A 23,409-nucleotide genomic window follows, 5' to 3' on the forward strand; every position below is an offset into this window, starting at 1 on the left:
TTTATAACAGGAAGAACGCTATAACAAAGAATGGTGACCTGGTTTATCCATGGGGGCAAGCTCTTGGGAACAGCCATTGGCTTATCTATGAGGGGGGCTCATTAGTTAGGTGGCTCTATCTAGTTCCTACTCCTTGACCCTAGAAGATACTGTGACATCTGCCTTTTCTCTAAGGAACTGTACAGCCTGCTATACAGGTAGAAAGCCATGGAGGCAACCAACACAAATAAATGCAAAATGGTGACTGAATGAATAGGGGAAACTTTTAAAATGCAACTTACAAGGATGACTGTAAACAAACTAGACCTTTTTCTTTCATTGTTCCAGAATTTTAGAAAATATGATGGCTATCCACAGCACTCTTCTTTCTAAACCTATGTACTTAAAAAAACAAAACAAACAAACAAAAAACACACACACCACCATTTCTCCATTTCCTTCTTTCTTCCTTTCCTTTTTTTCTTCTTATATATATTTTTTCTTTTTAATTATTTATAACTTATGCCTTTTAATTATTTTTCACTGTCTTTATGATTCCTGAGCAAATTTCTGAACAAAAGATAGTGATTATCCCCTTTGATGACTCACTGTCTTCCAAAGGGTTGCCTCAGATGACTTTTGAGTGTCAAATCAAATCTACATCTGAGCGGTGGGCATGCACCAATAGTTCTCCTTGGTTGTGGGAGGCAACCGATTGATATGTCTCTCACATCAATGTCTGTTTCTCTGTTCCTCCCTCCTTCCCACTCTATCTGAAGATAAATGGACAAATATCTTTGGGTGAGGATTAAAAACAATGGTAGTCAATGGGATGTATTAATTCTGTACTGATTTTTTTTTTAACCACACAAACAATGCCACTACATCCCAGGTCACCCTAACAAAGGTATATGGATGAAGGCATACTTTTCTGAGACTGAGGTTACCCTAACGTCTCAGAAAAGTGGCTTTCTATAGGGCTCATCAATTCCATGGAGTCAACCTGTATGACCCCTCCTCCCTCTAAACTATCCTTTTATAGAGTGATCATAAATATAATAAATAGGAAATTCCTGCTGAATAATAGCCTGGTGAGAGGCAACCGACTTGCGAAGCCAACAGAGGAATTCAGGTAGAATTATAAGGGAAGGTTTCATGATGGTGTCTACGTCCATTGTTGTATCTTGTGTTTATCTGTGGTTCTGTTTCTCTCCACTCTAATTTGAAGACAAACGATCTATCTTATCTTAGCCATAAATGGATCATCTAGGGCCCTCTCTGTGAAATCATTTATCCCAAATGGCCAGAGAAGTATGATCAATAACTTAATGATGTAGCTGAGAAGTGGTTATCCCCAAAGATGTTCAGGAACATTAGGTGATCAGAGCAATACAGGTGCTCTAGACAGTGGGGTCATCTCTCAACTTCAGCCTCAGAAAGGAGGCTGGCACCAGGGGCTGTCCCCTTATGCTAATCCTAGTCTGTTCTTCATCTCAACACCGACCTGGGGATTTAAACTTTGAAAGCTGTTGCCCCTAATTTTCTGCCATCTGGTTTATTTAGTGGTTGATCAAGAAAGTCTGGCCAAGTAGTTTTCAATCTGAGCTGCACATGCTAAACACCTGGTATCCTTTAAAAATTTCTTGTGTCATCCTGCCTTGTTTGGTTTAGTGGTTATAGCATTGGCCCAAAGGCCAAAGAATCTTGGGTTTCATTCTGGTCAAGGGCACATACTTCAGTCATGGTTTGGTCCCTAGCTCTGGTCAGGTCATGCAGGAGGCACCCAATTGATGTGTCTCTCTCACATCAATGTCTCTCTCTCCTTCTCTCTCCTTCCCCCTCCTTTCCACTCTATTTGAAGATAAAATGAAAAAATATCCTCAGGTGAGGATTAAAATAAAAATTTTTTTCTAGTGACTAGGTAACACCCAAGAACAACTAAATGGGGATCTCAGTGAGTGGGTCTCAGGCATCAGTCATTGCTAAAGATCTCCAGATGATTCTAACATGCAATTCAGAATGAGAACCACTTGTCTGGTGGAATGGTTCTCACCTTGGCTACTCCTCAGATTCAGAGGGAGAGGTTAAGAGGGCTAGCACCGGGCTCCTGGTCACACTGGGGCCCTGCTGCTGTGCGTCCTGGCTGTATCAGTCTAGGGCAGGGTCTACAAAGAGGTAGGAAAATGCTTGGCAGGTGATTCTAATACCAGCCACAGCTAAGATGCACTGGGTATGGTACCAATGCAAAGAGGAAAGAGACTCGAATCACTGTATCTCTTGTAGCTTTCCGTTTCTTCTTGCTACTTTGCCACTGTGCTATCCTCTAGGGCAAGCTAGCTACGAAGTGATGCAATCATAGAAACAGTATCCACTCCCAGGAATGGTTACTTCTGGTTTCTGGAAGCCTGCTAACAGAATGGACTTTAAACCTCATTTCTGAAATAGAAGCTGGTCTATAGTGGCCATAATATCATGCTCTCTGTATTTTCTTCCTCCCCTTTTCCACTTATTATACCATTTCCTGTGGATTTACTCAAAATCATCTTTGCCAGGTCTTCCCACCAAATTCTGAGTCTGCAACTAATTTTCTACCAATGTTTTCACCTAGAATTCCTTTCTATTTCCAGCCCCTCCCTCTACTCTAGAATTTCTCAAACTTCCCTGAAGATAAGAATGACCTAGAATGCTGGTTAAAAATACATATTCCTCGATTCTGACCCTGACCACCTGAATCAGAATTTCCAGAAGAGGAATGTGATTATCTGTACATGTAACAAGAACCAAAAAAATAAAAATAAAAGCCTGGCCAGTGTGGCTCAGTGGTTGAGCATTGACCCAGGCACCAAGAGGTTGCCAGTTCGATTCCCAGTCAGAACACATGCCCAGGTTGTGGGCCAGATCCCCACTGGGAGGCATGCAGGAGGTGGCCAATCGATGTTCTCTCTCATCGATGTTTCTATCTTTCTCTCCCTCTACCTCCTCTCTCCCTAAACTATAATAAAAACAACAACAACAACAAAAAACCCCAAACCCAGGCCTGGCTATTGACGAGCTTCAAGGAACACGACTCATACTCTTCTCAGTGACTCATGCTTCTGGGAGGGAATCATGGTTCCAGGAAATTCTGACCATGGGGAACCTTGGGAAAGCTTGCTGAGAAATCTGCTGCAACTTCATTCTTATTTTCATTTCAAAGCCCAGCTTTCCCAGGAAGACTGCTTGGTGTAGGGAGGCTTTGTAGAAAAAGAGAGGATTATGAACTTAAAAAATAAGGTGAGTAAAATGGTCAATGACTGGGCACCAGAAAAAGGCTACAGTTGTCTCAACTCTTTGAAACGTTAGTGCCACAGAGCCACTGATGTCATTGGAGCACCTATCCATGAGGGGCGGTTGCCAATTTAATTTCTGTTTTAAAATTTTTCTTTACTGACTTTGGAGAGAGAGGAAGGGAGAGAGAGATAGAAATATCAATGAGAGAAAACATCAGTTGGCCACCTCCTGCATGCCCCCCACTGGGGATCAGGCCCACAACCTGGGCATGTGCCCTGATCCAGAATCGAACCCGTGACCTGTTGGCGCATGGGTCGATGCTCAACCACTGAGTCACACCGGCCGGGCAATTCTTTGACCTTTTCTCACAACTCCTCTTGCTTTCCCCAATTTTATAGGGAGAAAATGGAGGCATAGAAAGGTTGTAGAGCATGAGCAGGCTGCTCAGTGGTGCTGATGAAATCTGAACACAGATGGGTTGCTCAAGACCCCCACTCTTCGCTGTAAGACTCTGCTCAAAGGCATGCACATGGGGCATTGAGTCAACAGTGGGATGTGACATCTCTCTGGAGGGACTTCCTGATATCATTCAGAATCTTCAGTTCTTCTGAGAAAAAATATTAGGATATTTGGATTCCCCTTTTTTTAAAAATCCTCACCCGAGGATATTTTTCCATTTATTTTCAGACAGAGTGGAGGAGGGGGAGAGAAAGAAAGAGAAACATCGATGTGAGAGAGACACCTCGACTGGCTGCCTCCCAAACAACTCTGACCAGGGCCGGGGGCCGATCTGCAACCTAGGTATGTGCTCAGGATTCTTTGGTCCGAGGGCCGATGCTCTAACCACTGAGAAAACCAGCCAGGGCATGGACTCCCTTTTGAATACGATGTACCTGAGGCTTGAGAGGAATAATTATACTCTGTTTTAACAACAACTTGTGATGGTAGAATGGCATGGGCCATGGTCTTTCTGTCTTTTTATTCTATCACTAGACTTCCCTGTGTTTTATGATGGTTCTCACAGACAAGCCTCCTAGAGACTGGATCTGACTCAGCGGATGGTCCCTTTAAACTGGTCCTGTGACCTGCCATTACCATCCTCATAGCCCATTTTTCTTTTTTAGTTACATCTCAAACCCCCTGAGATTTTCTTTGTCCTAAAAATCTCCCATGGCTGAATTCTAAGTGTCAAAATAGCAGCCAGCCAGTATTGTTGGAGGGAATGTAAGAAGCTAGATATCACGATGCAGAGTAGACTTCTACAAAGACAAAGGTGATGGGAGAGGCCAGACCAGAAATCCCTCCCATCAAATAACACTGGTTTTCAGTTTCGCTGTTCAAGATTCCGGTACCTTCTCCTTCTTTGGCCTCTTTGTTTTCTACGTCATGAACGTTGGCATTGACATTACTCTAACAAGTTACTCCTTATATCCAACGCTATGCATATCAATCTAATACACACACGTGATTGAAACCCTCCAAGGCTACCTACTGGGAAAGCCCACAGCCTGAGACGCTGATCTTCCGGGCTGACCGATAGCAGTCATGCTGTCCCAAGATGGCAGTGGGCCAGGTCAAATTAGGTCCCTTTGTAGGTTCTGGGGCATCTATTGGTGACAAGGCAGAGGTTTTCAACTCTGACTGCCCATTGCAATCAGCTAAATTAAAAAAAAAAAAGGACCAGGCCCATTTCCCGGTCACGTAAGTCAGAATCTTTCAGAGTGGCTCCCAAGCACCCGGTATTCTTGAAAAGACTCAAGAGATGACAGTGTGTCAGCCAGCACTGAGGACTCACTTCTCACTGTATCAATATTTCTTTGGACATATGTGACCTGTCTCTGCAGAAACTATAGTTGTGTCTTCTGTTTTTCTAATTAAATTTCACTAGTGTTGCCTGGCCTGTGTGGCTCAGTGGTTGAGAATTGACCCATGCACCAAGAGGTCACCGGTTCAATTCCTGGTCAGGGCACATGGCCAGGTTGTGGGCCAAATCCCCAGTGCAGGGAGGGCATGCAGGAGGTGGCCAATCAATGTCCTCTCTCATTGATGTTTCTATCTCTTTTTCCCTCTCTCTTCCTCTCTCTCTAATAAATCAATAAAGAAAAAATATATAAAAATAAATAAATTGCACTAATGTTGTTTTCCAGTTTATAATTATTCATACTTTAATGACTGGTAATCATATTATAACCATGATATACACTTTAATATATCATGCATAATGACTAATTTTTATAACTCTGCTTCCCTTCCAACACATCATGCTCAGGTGGAAACGCACCTAACCAGGTGTTGTCGTTTCTCATCTTAAACAGTTGCTCACAGGGTCGCGTGGAATTCAGCCCTGGGTGTTTTCTGAATCGTTCAATACGATGCAGAAGTAAAGGGCTCCTATTAAAATCCTTATTGTTAACTTTACTAATTAGTTTACTGAAGTCATTCACTCTGCCCTTGGATGGCTAATGAGGGCCTGCTCCATGCCAGGCACCCACACGATGCTAAGGGCTCTGCGGCTGGGTCACGGCCCCTGAATCACTGTGCAGTGTCTTACATGGGGCGTGGCTGTCCAGGAGCTCGTCATCGACTCCAAGATTCAGTTTGACCACTGAGGAAGGGGACTTACTGGCTTGTGATCAGTATTTGACCTCCCTTCCCCCCACTCAGTTCCACAACCCCCCTCTAGAATTATTCCCATTTAGATCCTTATGTTTCCCTGCCCCATTGTTATTGTTATTTATCTTTCCTTATTGCATCACGTGTACTTCAAGAAGCTATGGCAAATGACAGAATGAGATGGGGTGTAAACAAACGAAGAAACCACAAACGAACACACAGATGAATTACAGAATCCTCCGCAAGGGTCTGTAACGATCCTTCCCATTCTATATACGTAGTAACATGCATTTGAAAACATCTCTTAGCCACCGTTCCTCTTGCTAACACTGCAGCCAAAAAAATGTTTAAGTGGAAAAGGAAACAAGTGCTGTGCATCTGTCCCCAACCTGAATATTCCACTAAACACCTCTTGGTTTTGGACATTTAAATCCGAGCGCCTCTGGGTTTCCTGGAGACCTTGAGCACACCCCACTTCGTCACTGCCCTTTGTCCCGCATCTAGCACCTTCCATCCCCCACTGCGCTTTCTTCTTCTCAGCTAAAGTCAAAGGGAACTAACAGTGAACCTGGACAGCTGGCTGGCTTCTCACATGGGAGCTCTATCCCACTAGAAAAATCATTTCACCTTTCTGGGTCTCAGTTTCCTCCTCTGGAAAATGGAAAGAAAAATGGCACTTGCACCTGTTAGATTTCCTGCCCCCTGCCCCCAGATCAATGGGAATATAAATGTGAAAGCACTTTATTTGGGGGAAATATTGCCAATTTTTTGGCTGTGTGGGCTCATGAAGGATACAGTCTTCTACCCCATCCAAAGAGGCCAGGCCTTTGGTTCCAAGTTCTGGGCTTCACGGTTTTACAGGGAGAGGGGATGTAATGATCCTTGTTGTGTATTGGTTTGATATGATTTCAGATCCACTTGGTGACACCAGATGAAGCTATTTTTCAGAGTGAAGTTGTTTTGATCTAAGAGTGCAGCAGGCTGTGTCGGAATGTCATCGTGTCATCTGCTGTCACTGATCAGCGCTCGTCGCTCAGCCGCTGGGGGCTTATCAAATGAAACCCATGGAGAAGCAAGAGGGTAGTTAGGCTGGGAGTGCCGAACGTGAGCACGAGGAGGGAGTGGTAGGTCTGGACAAGGCTACATTTTGCTGATCTAAATAGCACTCCAAAGACCTCTGGGGGATTAGCATTAAAGGTGACTGACTCTTGCCTGGGCAGTGTGGTTCAGTGGTCATCAACCCATGCACCAAGAGGTCGCTGGTTCGATTCCCAGTCAGGGCACATGCCCAGGTTGTGAGCCTGATCCTCAGTGGGGGGCATGCAGGAGGCGGCCAATCGATGTTCTCTTGTCGATGTTTCTCTCTCTCTCTCTCTCTCTTCCTCTATCTCTAAAATCAATAAAGAAAAAAAATGTTAAAAAAAAGTGACTGACTCTGGTATGGGCAGTAGTGAAAATCACTTAGTGGACCCTCAAAAGAGTGATCAGCTTGCCAGTCAACACTGCTGCCCTGTTCCCCAGTAGCATGCTCTACCGACAGGGGACTCTTACACTTGCCCTGGAACCTGGACCTCAGCTCTTGGCTGGCTAAGCCATCTCTCAGGCTCCAACCCATATGATGGTACGTCTCAACTGAATCTGGACTTCCTTCTTTCCATCTCCTCTTGTCTGGAACAAAGTGTGATCCATCCATCATTGGTTGGGGGCGGGAAGAGATAAACCAAAGAACTTATATACATATATGCATAACCCATGGACACAGACAATGGTGCAGTGAAGGTGGGGGGTGGGGTGGGGGGGGGGTCAGAAGCAGGAGGAAGGAATCAATGGGGGATAAAAGGAGAGCGCATCTGTAATACTTTCAACAACAAAGATAAATTTTTTAAAAAAGACATTATCCTGTCTGCTATTGGCTTGTGAAATTATTATAATTCTTGCAGTGAACCTGTATTAAGTAAAGTATTGGCCAAGACTACTTCAGTCTCTCAGCATCATTTGCCACAAAATAAAACAAGCCTTTTGAGATTACAATTCATTTTAAACGTGGGCTAAGGCCTCTGGGAACAGTAGGAAATCCCACTTCTGCTTTGGTTGGACAGAGCACAGAGGGAGCTCGTAATGAGAAAGCATCTACCCCGAGGCTGGAAATGGGCCCGGCAGGTTCCCGGAACATCACTGCGCTCCCAGGAAGCAGCATTCATCTGGGGCGAAGAGGCCCTTGTTCCCGGAGGCTGGGGAGGAGCACAGGGTGTCCAGGCTGAGGCTCTGGAGGGTGGAAAGGCCACAGTCTGGACCCACCTAGAAGTCACGTGTAAATAGTGAGCACGATGGTGGGAAGTTCCAGAACCTTACTAATCCCTAGGGGACATTGACGATCCATGACCACCACAGGCATTGGACTTCTCGCCAGTCGCAACGGGGAAAAGGTAACATGGGCAGATTTGGTTTGAATTTTGGGAAAGTTACTATTTGTGAGGCTGATTTTACAGAAATCCAAAGCTAGGAAGGTTTCGGGCTGGGTTTACTGGTTTACACTGGGAGGACTGGCCATTTCTCCTACAAAGCTAATGATGCTTGGTAGTCTGAGCTCCTCCATGGACAGCAAAAACAATTGAAAATCTAGGCAAAGGATGAACAGGACAGGTTATTTGATCTTCCTAGTTGCTTCTTCCTTCAGAACGTTTCTGCTCAACCTATTTGCCCCCTAGTGTTTCTGAGTTACAATTGACAAATAAAAATTGTATATAATTAGCTCTGCCGGTATGACTCAGAGGTTGAGTGTCAACCCATGCACCAAGAGGTCACCGGTTCAATTCCCGGTCAGGGCACATGCCCAGGTTGTGGGCCAAATCCCCAGTGGGGGCATGCAGAAGGTGGCCAATTGATGTTCTCTCTCATCGATGTTTCTATCTCTCTCTAAAAATCAATAAAGAAAAATTAAATTAAAAAAATTGTATATAATTAGGTTGGACAATGTGCTTTTGAAACGGTGTACAAAGTAATGATATAGAGTATGTACACACTGTAAAATGATTAGCACAAATCAAGCTAATTAACACCTGTATCACCTCACTTAGTTACCTTTGTGTGTGAGAACATTCAAGGTCCACTCTCTTAGCACATTTAAATACAGCTATTTTTATATTTCTGGGGTGGTAGTCAAGATTTGAAAACAAACACAAAGAACTTCTCTAAAAATCTGCTTCCACAGGAAATTACCCATATTTTGACTCAAGACAAAACAAAATACCTTCGTAGTTTAATGGCCATAATAATAATAGTACCAATAATAATATCCTGAGTGCCATTTAGTGTCAGGTGCTATTGAAGGACTTTCTTGTTCATGACCACAATTAATTCTCCCATCAACCCAATGAGGCAGGCATCTCTCATTAGCCCCATTAAAGATGAGGAAGTGGATGATCACCAAGGCCAATTAGCTTGCCTGTATCTCATGTGGTAAGCAACTATGCTAAGTTCAGAACCTAGTCTAAGTCTAAATCTCTGGTCATATTCTGTAGGTGAACAGCAAAGACTTGCTACTGCACGCATCAATCAAAGAGGAGAGACAATGAGTATAGTCATTATATTATTGTAAACCAGCTTCAAATCCTGATCAGGCCAATTGTGAATTGTGGTCTGTTGAGCCAGGCACAGGTTACCAGAATGTTAGTGTTAGGGTGAGACCTAGAGATTGCCCGGTCTAAAAACGACTTGCACTTTTAAATGGGTTTGATTTCATTTGCTTGCTCTCACCTGTATATATTGAATGTTTTCCAATAACAGGCACTCTAAAATATCTGTCAATTTGCATCTGAGTTATTGATAACCTCGTGCTTTTTCAGCATACCTCTCAGTTCACAAAGTAATGTTCATTTTCATCTCTTTTTTATTCTAACTGGTGTTATGCCCCCCCATTTAGCAGATGAGAAAACTGAGGCTCAAAAAAGAGAAGAGAAATCAGATGGAACTTTTTCAGGATACAGTTTACATTAGTGTGAGTCTATTAATCGATGAGAAGAGAACACCATAAAATCATGTTCAGTACCCATGGGCCTTTGGAGTAAAGAATATGATTAATTGCCACCCCAGTTGAAGGAGGAAATCACAACAGAATGGATTGTGAGGGTTGTTCAACCATGAACAACTCCTATTTTCTCACAGAAGAAGAGAGAGTGTAGAGGAGATGGTTACAAACCAACAATTGGCAAAGACAAGTTCTGCGTGGTTTGTGGAGGGAAAACCCAGGGTCAACACTATTTACTGCATGTTGGGGTAGAGCTGAAGCTTGTCCTGCAGGGTGCTGCTTCTCCAACATCATGCAAATTACGCTGGGATCTTGAAAGTGCAGGTTCTGATTCAGTGGGGCTGGCAAACTCTGGGTGAGGCCAATTGCACTGGTCTGGGAACCCCACTTGGCAGAGCTAGGCTCTAAGAACCCTCAAAGTGGACCACTCCAGTCTTGAAATTTCAGAGCAGAGTAAGGGAACCAGTTTTTCCCACGTTGTTTGCTTGTTTTGTTTTAAGTTTGAGATAGACAAGTTGAAGAAAACAACTAGAAGAACAACAGAAAAACTATTATTCTGAGAAAGCTTTGAGGCTCATATTGTCCAGGACACATTTTCAAGGTGCTCCCACCCCACCAGCCAGGCTCATCTTCTATTTAATAGAATTAGTCCACAAACCCTCTCATGATGTAGAAATGATGAAGAAAACAAGTCCCTCATCTTGTAATGCAACCTGAAATTTCAAGTTACAGCACTGGACCATGAAAGGAGACAGGGGTTGAGAGGATGCTAGGAACATCCAATGATCTTTATTTTCTTTTTAAAGGAATTTCAGAGCTGCTGAATCACAGGGAAACCACTGATGCAAGACATCCAATGTGTGGTCTCTTTCTATAATCTCAGGCCAAAATATTTCCATCTAAATGATTAAGACAATTAAGGGAAAGGGTGTTTGGCTTTGATTATGTCTCAACACCCCATAATCTATTGAGCTGTTCAGACATTCACACATCACAACACAGCAAGAATAAGCCGAGAAACAATGACAAAATTGATGAGTTAGTTATTTCTAACACAGATTTCCTCAAATTCTCACCTTCCAACGACCATCCCCCTAAATTCTGATAGCGAGCCCTACTTTAAATGTGTTGACTATTAATTAAATAGGAAATACTTGTGCTATGGTTTTGAGGAGAATCTAATTTTAGAGGAATCAATCACTGTGATCCACGCCAGGAGAAAAAAATCTTGAGAAGTCATTTATCTCTGTCTAGTGACACACACATATTACACACAAATATGGAAATAATGTAGAGGCCACATGTAAATAGAAATGAGTTCTTCTGGGAAAGAATGTAAAGTTCTCTTGGTAGGTATAGTCAGAATTTGCTTTGATAACTTTAAAGGCCATACTAGAAATTTTTAGTAAAAAATTCCCTCTTACCCAAAAAGATACAATCTATAGAACATCTGATAGTGACCAAACAAATAAAAGCAAAGAAGTGGAGTGGGTTTCATTTTCATCAGCTTCACGAATGCTTTGTGAGCTAAGTAAGATTCTAGTGTGTGTATATTCTCTTCTATTTGGCTGTAATGCTGAGAAAAAATTCTTTATTTGCAATGGCAACAGCTCATCCGGAGGCCTGGGGGTACCTATTACCATGGGCTGCGCACCTGCCTCTGAAACATTCACAGCTGAAGGACCCTGATGCCTTTACGTAAAAGATAGTTTTTATTTGCTTTTTTGTGGCCTATCAAGTCAATGATCTGCAACCTGAAAAGTGTGTAATTAGGCCATGACATGACCAAAGGAGTTGTTACATCTTGTCTTGTCACTGGCAAAGCGTCTGCCCACACGGCCATGACAGCTGTGGTCTATTGACTTTGGAATTTTCTTTAATATCTCCCCAACTCCTTGTTGGTCCAGTCTGTTGACTGTTACAGGCTTGGCTCTTTTTTTAACTGCTTCAATTACATATTCATCCAATAGTGCATAACAGTTGGTCAGAAGCCATTATACATTATGGACCAAAGGCAATTCATTCTTGAAATAAAAACTTGCTCACTCTTTCTTGGTATGTGTGAGTGTGCATGTCTCTAAATTTAAAATAAGAGAAACTCAGGGGACATATCTATCAGTAACAACCATACAGCTTTTCAGCACTGAGAGCTTTGTGTCCATAAACACAAACTTCAAAGGTCATATTGATGCTACTATCAAGAGCTATCCATTTCTTCGTCCACCATTTTAGAGCTATCTCCATCATTAGCAAATAAAACCATTGTCAATCTACAGAGCAGGTTGGCAGGAAATATATTTATTGTAGTTATGGTATTTTTTTTTTTTTGGTCAATGCCCAGTTGGAACTATTTGTGTCATAGAGGAAATAGATAATTTTTTGGTTGTTTGACAGCATGAAATTCACTCACTTTTTAATAAAGTCACATCTTGGTTATGACTATTTGAAGTTGAAAATTTGCCTTTGTCCTGACACTGTAACAAAAGCAGACAGAGGTAGAAACAGCTCAGGGTCTGCGCTAACAGACATTGGATGAGAAGCCCAGGCGTCAGACTTCCCAGACCACAGATCACCCTCTTTGGATCCAGTTCTTCCATCTGCACAGTGAGAATTCTGCTTAGGATGAGCACACATGTTCCAGTTGTCCTGGGACAGCCCTAGTTAAAGCCTGTTGTCCTGGGGTCATAGTCAGCACATCCGTTCTACGTCACAAGTGTCCCATTCTGGATCGTCATTCCTACTGTCATCCTAACCCATCTGCTGACCTCATTAGGTTGTGTGATCCAATGCTTTCAGTAGCACCTGACACACAAGAGGCTCTACCAAAAACCTAACTTCAAAGTAGAAGTCTCCATGGTAAAAAAAAAAATAAAGGGGCAGGGAAGATGGTATAAAACTGCTCACTTTAAAAAAAACCTGACACAGCAACATCTAAACTTTGAAGAGCTGATAAATTGAAACACTTATGTAGCCCCTACCCCCACAAAAATTGTTTCATAAAGAAACAAAAACAAACATAAATTATTTATGAAATTTAGTGGATTAAAACAGATTACTTTTGCATCTAACTCTACCTACTGTATTTTAAAAGGCTTGTCTCTACCATACCCAGTCAAGTAGGTCTGGTCACTATTTTACCTGGACTCTTTGAATGACTCCAACACTATTAAAAAAAAAACACAATAGGTTCAAAACCCAGAGTTTTAGAGATTCAGGTAGAATTGAAAAAACCCAAGTATGTTTGCTTTCCTCAAAGCTCATTCTAGCTCTCAAGAGTTAAAGTTCTTAATTGACTATCTTATGGGAATATACAAAAATAAAAACAAGAACGTTTTCTGTATTGCCCTTTATGTGTTGGATATTTCATAGATATTGTCTCAAAACATCCAAACCACTCAGTAAGGTGGAGTCAACATACCCATCGTGGATGAGGTGGGCCCTACTGTAAATAAATTACTTCTTAAGGCTGTTCCACTAAGGCGCAATAGAATCTAGTGATGAAGGGCATAGATTTACACTGTCAAGCTGAGCTGGACAAGTTCAACTTTTTCAAGCTTGCCTTCCCCATCTGTAGAATGGAGATGACATCAATTTTACAGGGTTGGTATGTCAGCTCAATGACACTGTATTTGTCAAGCACTTAGAATCTATCACCTAGCAAGGACTCCATAAATAGCCACTGGTATTATTTCTACTATCATAATATTGTTACCATTATTACAGAGAGATGAGTTAAATCAAAGTTTGGTTTCTCTACCACAAAAACTTCAATTCCTGGTGTGGTATGTCAAGAAGTCTTAATCAACAGTGCAAATAATGAAGTCCTCTATTTCCACCTCATGAGCATTAACAGGGGCACTGCCATATATACTGCAAGTTTTAGTAAAGAAATTTATTTTCATCTTGTAATGGGAAACTCACAAGCAATCCATGTTTCTTTTTAGTTACCCTCAAGCTGTCTAGAATCATTAGTTTCACTTTCTCTTCTGAGCATACTTTAAACTAAAAAAGTAATAATATAAATAAAATTAGGAGTATATTATATATTTATGTATTCTATATACTGTTATATGAAAATATATGTATCTATTTGAACCAAGTGTTCTAATAAAGCACTTGACATATATTTCCAGGCACTGGGCTACAGAAGAATATAAATAAAGACATTAATGACTCATTTCTCCTACTCGCTGTTACAAGTTAACAGGGCAGCTTATCAAGATGAATAAAAACAGCAGAAAAGATAAAAAAAAAAAAAAAAACTCAAATCATCGACAACCTCAACAGCCCCCAGTTAAAGAAGGGTAACTCCAATGCGTGCCATGCTTTCACTCAACAGGCTATGCTTTGAATTCACAACAGCCTCTTCTGCCCCCCGGGCCCTTGTCTTGGATGGGAAGATGGCACAGAATCCACTTCTGTGCTCTCTGAACCTCCATGAACTAAGCCCTCAGTTTCTTGTTCATCTGAGTATGCCATCCTTGGCCTCGCCAAGTTCTACAATGTTCTCACCCTATTCTTCCAACAGTGATGTCTCAAAAAAGACTGGGAATATAAATAAAGTAAATAAATAGAGAGGGTACCAAAGAGTTGCCAACTTTAATTTTGCCAAGTAAGAACATTAAACACAAAACTGGTTTGCCCGGCTGGTGTGGCTCAGTGGACTGAGTGTCATCCCATGGACTGAGAGGTCCTGGTTTTATTGCTGATCAGGGCACATGCCCGGGTTTCGGGCTCGGTCCCCAGTGGAGAGTGTGCAGGAGGCAGCCAATCGATATTCCTCCCTCACATCGATGTTTCTCTCTCCCTCCCTCCCTCTCTCTCTAAAAAAATCAATAAAAACATATTTAAAAGAAAACTGGAGAAGAAAAAAAAAGCTACCATTTGCTGCCGTCACCATTTCTTAAATGAAAAGCTGTTTTTCACAGCATATAAGAAACAACGCTGGACAAGGCCTGACCATTCCTCAGACGCGTGGACAGCTGTAGCCCATGGCCTGTGTTCTTTTCCGGTCCTGGGAAACCAGTAATGTGTCATCAGAGGCAGTCGTCTGGTCTTGCACTGGCCTTGCGATAGTGCTTTAAACAAAGATTGTGAGAGCTCTCCCTGCACACATCGCAGAGAATAGGTGTCCTGCTACTGCTTTCCAACCAGCAGCGGCGTCAACCCTCCGCGACTCGGTTTAGGGTGAGAGGAAAGAGGAGGGCAGTGAGTCCTGCCTCTGTCCGCTCCGCACTGCTGCGCCCATGAAGGGAGACACTACCCACAGAGCAAGCTGTCTGTGTTCTACCCCGCAATAAGAAAAAGTAAAATCACTAAGTCCCTAAAGTACCACCAAATGTTTTTAATTACCACTTGTACTCACCCCCCCCAAAAAAAAACCCTGTGAAATAATAAATTAAATTTTCTATTTACAATTCTCAGAGGCTTTGCAGGCTGACAATCTCTAAATGTTTAGTCTATTTCATTTGAGAAGGACTCAAATCAAAGGGTGTATTATTTTAAATGCAATTGCCAGCCTTATTTTAACAATGGCTTCTTTCTATTATTTAACCTGGATTCAGGAAGTAAAAAGTTCTCAAATACAGAGGGAGTAGCCTGCATTCAAGGAAAGAAACTCAAATCCCTTTACTTCTTCGGTTTAGATTGAACTTAGGTTGTATAATTCTATTTCCTGCAGTTAAGCTTATGCAAAAATATTATAAGAAGGCAGAAATATGGTCTTTTGTCCTTCCTTCCTTCCTTCCTTCCTTCCTTCCTTCCTTCCTTCCTTCCTTCCTTCCTTCCTTCCTCCTTCCTTCCTTCCTTCCTTCCTTCCTTCCTTCCTTCCTTCCTTCCTTCCTTCCTTCCTTCCTCCTTCCCTCCCTTCCTCCCTTACCTCCCTTCCTCCCTTTCCTCCCTTCCTCCCTTCCTCCCCTCCTCCCTCCCTTCCTTCTTTTCTTCCTTCCTCCCTTCCTTTCTCCATTCCTCTCTCCCCCCTCCCTTCTCTTTCTTTTTGTTCATCCACCTGACCACCTATATATCTGTGTATCTATTAATCTATCATCTAGCTATCTTTCTATCCATCCATCCATCTATCCATCCATTTATCCACCCACCCTTCTATGTATGTATATATGCATGCATGTATGCATGTATGTATCTACCTATTTCTATCACCTGTATAATTTAAAATAGTAGACCAGCTTCTCCCTGACCCCAAAGACAACTAATCTTTTACTCTCTTAAACAAAACCTTTTATTCATAGGTTATGAGTATCAGAATTAAATAATGTTGTAGCATGTGGCTTGTGACTACTGCCTGAATTTGACCAGTCCTGGCCTCCTTGTCTTAAGATTTACCTAGGTACCCTAATGAGTCCTTCCTGAGGTCCTAGGGCACAGGTGTGTGTATGTGTATTGTGCAAAAAATGTATGTATGCATGTCAACACACATATGTATGTATGAACATGCATATATATATTTCAAATGCAGAGAGAAAGATAATTGATATTATGGCATTTTAACTGGATGTCTATTAAGCCGAGCTATATGAAATTGCCATTATTCTATGATGTTTGTCATACAAAAATAGCAATTTCATATGGTATAGTCTAATATTGCCTATAGAACTTTAAGGTCTCAAAAAATAAACTAAGAAAAAAGGGGGAGAAAAATAAACAAAGCCCAGTTGCTTGCTGTCTCTTTTGCTCAGTTTGGGTCATCTGTGCTGCCAGGGCTATAATCGTATATATAAAGCTGCTGACTTTCAGGGATCTTTAAAGGAAACACATCCTACATGAAAGAAGAAATGGTCCCTGGTAACTATGAGTACAATGGGATCATTCTGAACTTTCTGAGTGAACCACTTTGTATTACTTTCTTCTCGAGCTGGTCTGTGTCTAATTGCCTTCTGTCCTAACGTGGAGGGACATTCTCATGCACTGGTTGTTGGATGTTAGAATGTCTGGAGCAAGCAGGACAAGCATGACAAATGTCTGCCTTTCTGGAGAGATAACATTTTCATCCAAGCTGTGTACACACCGTATGTATTTCCCCAAATATTTGTGGCATATTTCATTAAACAGGGACTCTCTACCCCTCCCCACCCCACCTCCTGGTTTGGCTGATCAAAAATGCAACAACCGTCAAGTCATAATACACAAAGAAACCAAGAGCCAATCAGTAAAGAGAAGCCTGCCCCAGGCTTAATTCAAGCAAGCCATTCATCGAGCTAATGTGATGATGGACCTGTCAAACCCAGAACGTATCACGCACACATCAGCAACACCAAGTGGCATGCAATGACCAGATGACCATCGGCCCCCTGCCATGCTTTCATTGGTTCAAGCTCAGGAAACAGTCTCCTTTAAGAGTTTGGACAGTTGGCTTTTCATAATCCAAAGTGAGGTTGAACATAAAGATTTGGTGCGGTCAAGTGCTTACCAAATGTTTCCTAAATGCCAAGGAAAGATGTGTGCCTATTCCCATTAAATGTGTCAACGAGACTATAAAATTACCTAGTCCAGTCAGGTCTTTTTCTTTTGGGGAAATCTCTGCCCACACCAGATGGTCTTCATTCTGGAGGTCAGCATTCAGAAATTCTCAGGGTGCTCCAAGATAATCAGCATGTGATAGTTAACCAAGAAAATGAGGGGCAGAGAGTTGCAAGTTGCCCATCAAGGACCTTCTGGGCAGTACTGAGGTTACCTGAGTTCAATATTTTCCAAAGGTCCCTGAATCTTTAATTTGATGTGAGCTTAATTTGTGCTGATGAAAGGTAAAAGTCTACCAACTGGGGACACCAAACTTCTTCCACTTTCAAGACACCTGAAGATAGACTCACAATTACAGGAAAAGTTTGTTGCAATTTCTCTTTTGATCAGGTTGACAACCATGGACATTACCGAAATGTTCTAATTCCTGCTGATTTTACTTCCTATTTTGGAAGAGCTTCTTTGGGTTAAGAAGTTTCCCTCTTTATCTTCTAGAGAACAGAAACTAAGAATCTATCCCTAGTGATATTATACTGTGATTGTATAAAAATAAAAGATTAGGCAACTGCCCTACGATAACTTCTAGATACTGGGCATCTTTAATCTAGATTCAAATGCTGTTCTGATAATTTCACATTTTCCCCCAGACATGTGTCTTCTACAAAAAGGTCTTTCTTCTCTTTACCTGCTTACTAAAAGTAAAAGGAAAGACCACCATTTCATAAGTAGACTTCACATCAAACCAGAAATATCATGTTAAAGAATGTTTTCTGGTAATTTACCTGTTGCTGCATTTACCTCAATGCAATACTTCCATTTGTGGCACGTGTCTTGCTTATAATAAAGTTACAAAGGGTTGGTAATCAATTTCCACAGCAACTAAGAAGACCCAATGTGCAAATTTCTTTAATGAACAGCAAGAGGCCAATTACATGGACAAGAATATATTTAGTGGTTTCTTCCATTGAAACTATTACATTCAAGTGGGAACAGCAGAGTTATTCAAAATTTACCAATCAAAGAACGCAATTTGCAGTAGGACATGTTGCCAATGAGAATCTTAATAATATTAAAATGACAGATTTTATACATATATTTGCATATGCGGTGCCCCCAAATGCAACATCATTTCACCTTAGTTTTTGGATGAATGCAAATGGAGATGGACAGGTCCTCCAAAAATTCTGCCTAAGAATAATGTTAAACTTTTTTTTTTTTTTTTTAAATGTCTAGACTGGTTTCATTGAAGGAAGCAATTTAAATGAGATCTTTGTAGTTAACCTTATTTTCAACTTAGGGGTAGATGCACTTAAACTGAGAAGCAAGATAAAACTCCAAATAATAATAATAATAATAAATCTGCTTAAGATTCTTATAATTATATAGCAGGCTTAAGTTTCTATGATTATAATTATATACAAAGTGCGTGTTTGCAAATTTAGCATCTAGAAATATTTTCATAAAAATAATTAAGGATTGTAGATAAACCGCATTACAATTGATACTTCATGAATCTTTGGTGTGCTGAATTTAATAGCATTAAGCCTTCTCATTTGTAGAATAATCTTAAGTATTTCAAGATTGTCAACATTTTTATTAACCTATTGACCTCTCCATTTTCCTAATCCAGTCTCAAAGTATATTGAAGATAGCAACTTACATAAAACATATTTTGCCTTTTAACAAGTGACTGTTGGGTAACTGCGTAAATTATGTATTTAGAGCTGAATCTTGACAATTGTTTGAAGTTCTTTGGAGGCTCCCTCCAGCCCTGAGACCTCGTTCTGGTTGTTTATAAGAACAGAGTAATAATACCTGCATACAACCACGAGGCAGACCTCAACTCTATCTTGCCAGAGAGCCATTTATTACAAGTTTATGCATGGGGTTTGCAAAGTGCCGCTTTTAGGGTTCAGCAATTTATCTTGCTTTATTGTACCTCAGGAGAATTCTGCAGCTGCAATGAGCTAACAACACGTCTTGTGAGAAATGGAATGGAACTGCGGGGAAAGCACACCACAGCAAACCGAGGTGGAACTCAGTCACAACAGGCCAGGTAGGAGGACCAGTGGCTGCTGACACTTCCCATTCAGATCCAAAGACATCTCCTTGCTTACCTGTCTGACCCAGCATGCCTCAGCCACACATGCAAATTGTTATCATCACTGCTTTATTCATGAAACATATTTTTAAATGAAAGGAGTCATCACCCAAAATAAGCCCCTCAATGACATTTGAACATGCAGAGCGTCTGAACATTCACATGTATGTCCTCAGGAAACAGAGCCAACGAGTCGCATTCAATATGGAATCGCACGCTTTCTGTTTTTTTCAAGGCACCTAAACGGAAATAGCTGTGGCTTGCCGTTTCGGGAACCGAGTCATCTGTTAAGCCTGGGTAATTGGTCATAAGGCTCTTCTACCCTCCCACCGCCCCCCCCCCAACCATTCTGACTTGTACAGTTTTTAGACCAACTTCTGTCCCTTCCACTGTCAGTCTTAACGTGTGATGTGCAAATCAAAGTCGGCTTATCTTGGTAGGCTCGAACCCTGGTCATTGTGAAAAGAACAAGTCTCCTTAGGAATGCCAGATACACCTCCCCCATTCCTTTATTATGGATTTTAAAAAAAATGCTTTACTGGGTTTAAAAAAGGGTAAAAACGGGACACGGGGTGCAGGGTCATCATCTTCAGGTTTTCCTCCTATGAGTCAGATGAGACCACGGTCTTCCAGAGGAGACCATGAGGAGCTTGTACAGGGAGTGTTCGTGTACATGAAGGGGAGCTGCTGCAAGAATTGAGACATCGCTATGGGAACAAAATGTCATTTTCTTTGTGACTGAGCAGAGAGGGCGAGAGTTTAGCATGAACTAGGCATAACCGTTCATCCTCTCTCCACTTGGCCCCCTTTTTCGTCTCACCGTGGGACCTGGCTTTGTGGGTGCTGCCTACCTAGCTGTCATGCATTTGCATCAAGACTGGACAAGAATCCCGTCTCCGCCAGCTAAGTTAATTTCCAGGTAGCTGTCAGGCACAAACAGGAGGACTCTTACCTGTCACTGTAGGCAGCTGCAGTGGCAGGGGTAGGCTGGGCATAGCGGTATGCAGCATAACCACCCTAAAACACAAGAGGAAATCGAATTTAGGAATGCCAAGGAGCCCAGCTCAGGGACACCCCATTGTGAGACCACACCAGAACAGCAGTTACCCCAATCTACCAATCTAAAGTGAAGGTTAATGAAAGCTTAGTATCAAAGAGGAAGTACAAAACACGCCAGAGAGACAGGGGATTGAATACCAACCCCAGTTGGATGTTAAAGGTTAGCAGGTGTCAGCATATCCCCAAGGGAGAACCCAGATTCCCTTTGAAGGTCATGTACCTAAGTGTTAACGGTGATTGTCTTGGGGTGGGGAGGATTATGGGAGATTATTTAAACACTCTTGATACTTTGCTGAACTTTCCAGATTTTCAAAACTGATTATACTTTACCTTTACTTATTAGCTATTAGCTTACATTTTATTCAAACAGTCTTTGATTATTTCCTTTAAAATCCAATATAGGTCAAGTTAATATCCTCTTATCTTACTTTTATACTTATTTTTTAAACCCTTAGACTGAAAATTTATTAGTCATCTCTTGCACATACAGTTGTTTAACCAGTAAAGCAATCAAAGAAGACTGTCCTTAGCTTTCTACATCTTACATAACTATTTCAAAAAGAAATGGTTAAGTGCTTCTTAAAAATTCTGTCTTTCTGGCTAAAGATATCATCCGAATTCAGATGGGAAATTCGGTGTGGAAAATATGATGAAGTATTCCAATTTGTAAATAAAATCATTAAGACAGAAAAAAATCTGAAAAAATAATTAACATTTAGTTGTATGTACCAGTAATTGCAATTGTTCAATTAAGCAGAGGACAAGCAAATGGGCATATTTGAAAGGAACTGTGTTCAGTGGAGCACTGATTATCAAACTGTGAAAATAACAGAGCTTCGTGCTCAGCCTACCACAGCAATACATCAACCACTGTAGAATAATCTCAGCACAATGAACAGACAGATCCGGTCTCCACCAATAGCACAGGGACCATTCAGGTTCTAGTTAGAATACACGGTCCCATAATCCTCTGAGGGAAGGAGCCCCACCTCCACCAAAAAGGGGCCACATGGGACAGTCAGAGGATACCTTAACAGCAAGGTCATGGCACAGGGTAGCTAAGAGTAGAATCGAGAGTAGAAGAGTTTGTTCCAAAACTCATGTTTCAAAATGTAGATCAAACTGGTCTCAATAATCTATGTCTACCTTCTACCATCCACAGCTAACTTGCAGAGTAAGTTTGCCATCACTTACATAGCAACGCTAAAAAGCTAGTTTATCCTTCAACATGTTTGTTCTTCAGAACAGTGCTGGAGAAGACACATCCAAGACATTCTGACAAAGCATCAGCAATAATTCAGAGTCAGTTTAAAAAAAAAAAAAGTCTCCCTTGAAAAACAATGTGAAAGTTAAGAAAAAAAAAAAAGGTCTTAGCCAGATACCACCTGGTGTTCCAAACACCGTGTTCTCTAATTGGGAACCCGGAAACTCATTAAATGTGCTGAGGAGTTGTGAAATCAAAGCAGTTGTCTTACTAGCACCCAACTCAGACACAGACTGATGGGCTGAGGGAAAAAGAGGTCACTAGGTTTCTGGAGCCTTTCTTTTCATCAGCGTGTGCATTTCCTTGGCTATCCCGATGCATCCAGAAAGCCACAGGTATGCAGGGCTGTGCCGCGCCCTTAATGAGGGAGGGAGGGGATGGAATTGGCTAGCTGATCGCAGGAAGGCATTAGATGCAACCAGCTGGAAGCTTTGAGTGTGTGTGTGTTATTTTTGTCTCTCACTTCCAGAATAATAATAAAATAAGTTTCCTGTCAAGATATCTGCATCAGGTGCCGGGTCAATCAATCATGATTTGGTGACTGTGAAGTTGGTCCCAGCAGAGATTTCTAGCAATGTCCTACTTGCAAACCCTCTTTGTTTGAACTCTGTATGTTTCCCCCCAACTTCTGCAGTAGTTTTTTTTTTTTTTTTCCATGAAATTAGGTAGCAACTTTGATAAGTGGAAGTAACCGCAGCAGTGCCAACAGAAGATAACTCTCATGAACCTCATTGACTGCTTGGTCGGTATTTATTGTATGAACTTAAAATGGACATGTGTCCTCCTGGGATCCATCTGCACAACAGATGTGCTCATCTGTGAAGCTTTGAGATGGACCCATCCTCCACATAGGTGTATATGATTTGACGACTCAGAGAACACACCTGTGTGTTTCCTTGGTCAGTGCCCTGACACTTACCTTTGCTAATTAGAAATTCGTTTACAAGCATACCCGACTCAAGAGTCAAGGCCACCGTTTGTAAAGTCTATGGGGCCAGTGGAAAGATTTTGACCTTGATCAGTGGTGATGGTGGAAATGTCCTGTCTGTGCTGTCCAATACGGTAGCCACTTGTCCCAAGTGACTACTGAACACTTGAGATGTGGCTGGTAAAGCCAACTGCATTTGTAATGTATTGAGTCTGCTTTCATTTGAATTTAAATAGCCACATGGGGCTGGTGGCTACCCTCCTGGAGTCCAGGTCAATGTAATCCCTAGAATACGTAGCAACTGGGAAAGGGAAAGGGTCAGGTGGTCTGATACCTGCACATCTATATATTGCATTGTCTTCTGCGCTAGTTTCCTCCTGCATAAAATTCATATTAGGGGAATAACAGAGTTGTGTATTAACTCAGTGTCTGTGTGCAAATACTGTAAAATGATCAAAAATATACAAATTGCTTTAATTTGCCTTTCTAACAGGTAACTGTCATCAATTTTATTGCTCCATATTTTGCAGTTCGCTGAGCAGAGTCAGAGCTTCCGCAAGGTGCTGTGGCGAGGTCTGAAAAAGGAGTGCTCCCTTCCATTTGCTCTCAGCAAACCGTGACTGTGCCGACGCCAGTCCTCCCAGATCTTAGGACAGAAATGCATCCCTGACAGTTCCGTGTTTCCCACTACC

The 23,409-nt window shown here is 41.7% G+C and overlaps 1 protein-coding gene across 7 annotated transcripts in view; it reads right to left on the minus strand.

The window, feature by feature from the left end:
* Window positions 1–23,409, minus strand: part of RBFOX1 (RNA binding fox-1 homolog 1) — a 1,464,646-nt gene that overhangs the window by 19,541 nt on the left and 1,421,696 nt on the right. For all 7 annotated transcript variants that reach the window (XM_036278888.1, XM_036278885.1, XM_036278887.1 and 4 more), the window contains one exon: window positions 20,419–20,483. In XM_036278888.1, coding sequence (XP_036134781.1) covers window positions 20,419–20,483 — 65 coding nt within the window. The remainder of the gene's footprint in view (window positions 1–20,418; window positions 20,484–23,409) is intronic.

This window comes from Molossus molossus, unplaced genomic scaffold (genome assembly GCF_014108415.1).
Source record: "Molossus molossus isolate mMolMol1 unplaced genomic scaffold, mMolMol1.p scaffold_m16_p_3, whole genome shotgun sequence".
In the NCBI taxonomy this organism is placed as follows: domain Eukaryota; kingdom Metazoa; phylum Chordata; class Mammalia; order Chiroptera; family Molossidae; genus Molossus; species Molossus molossus.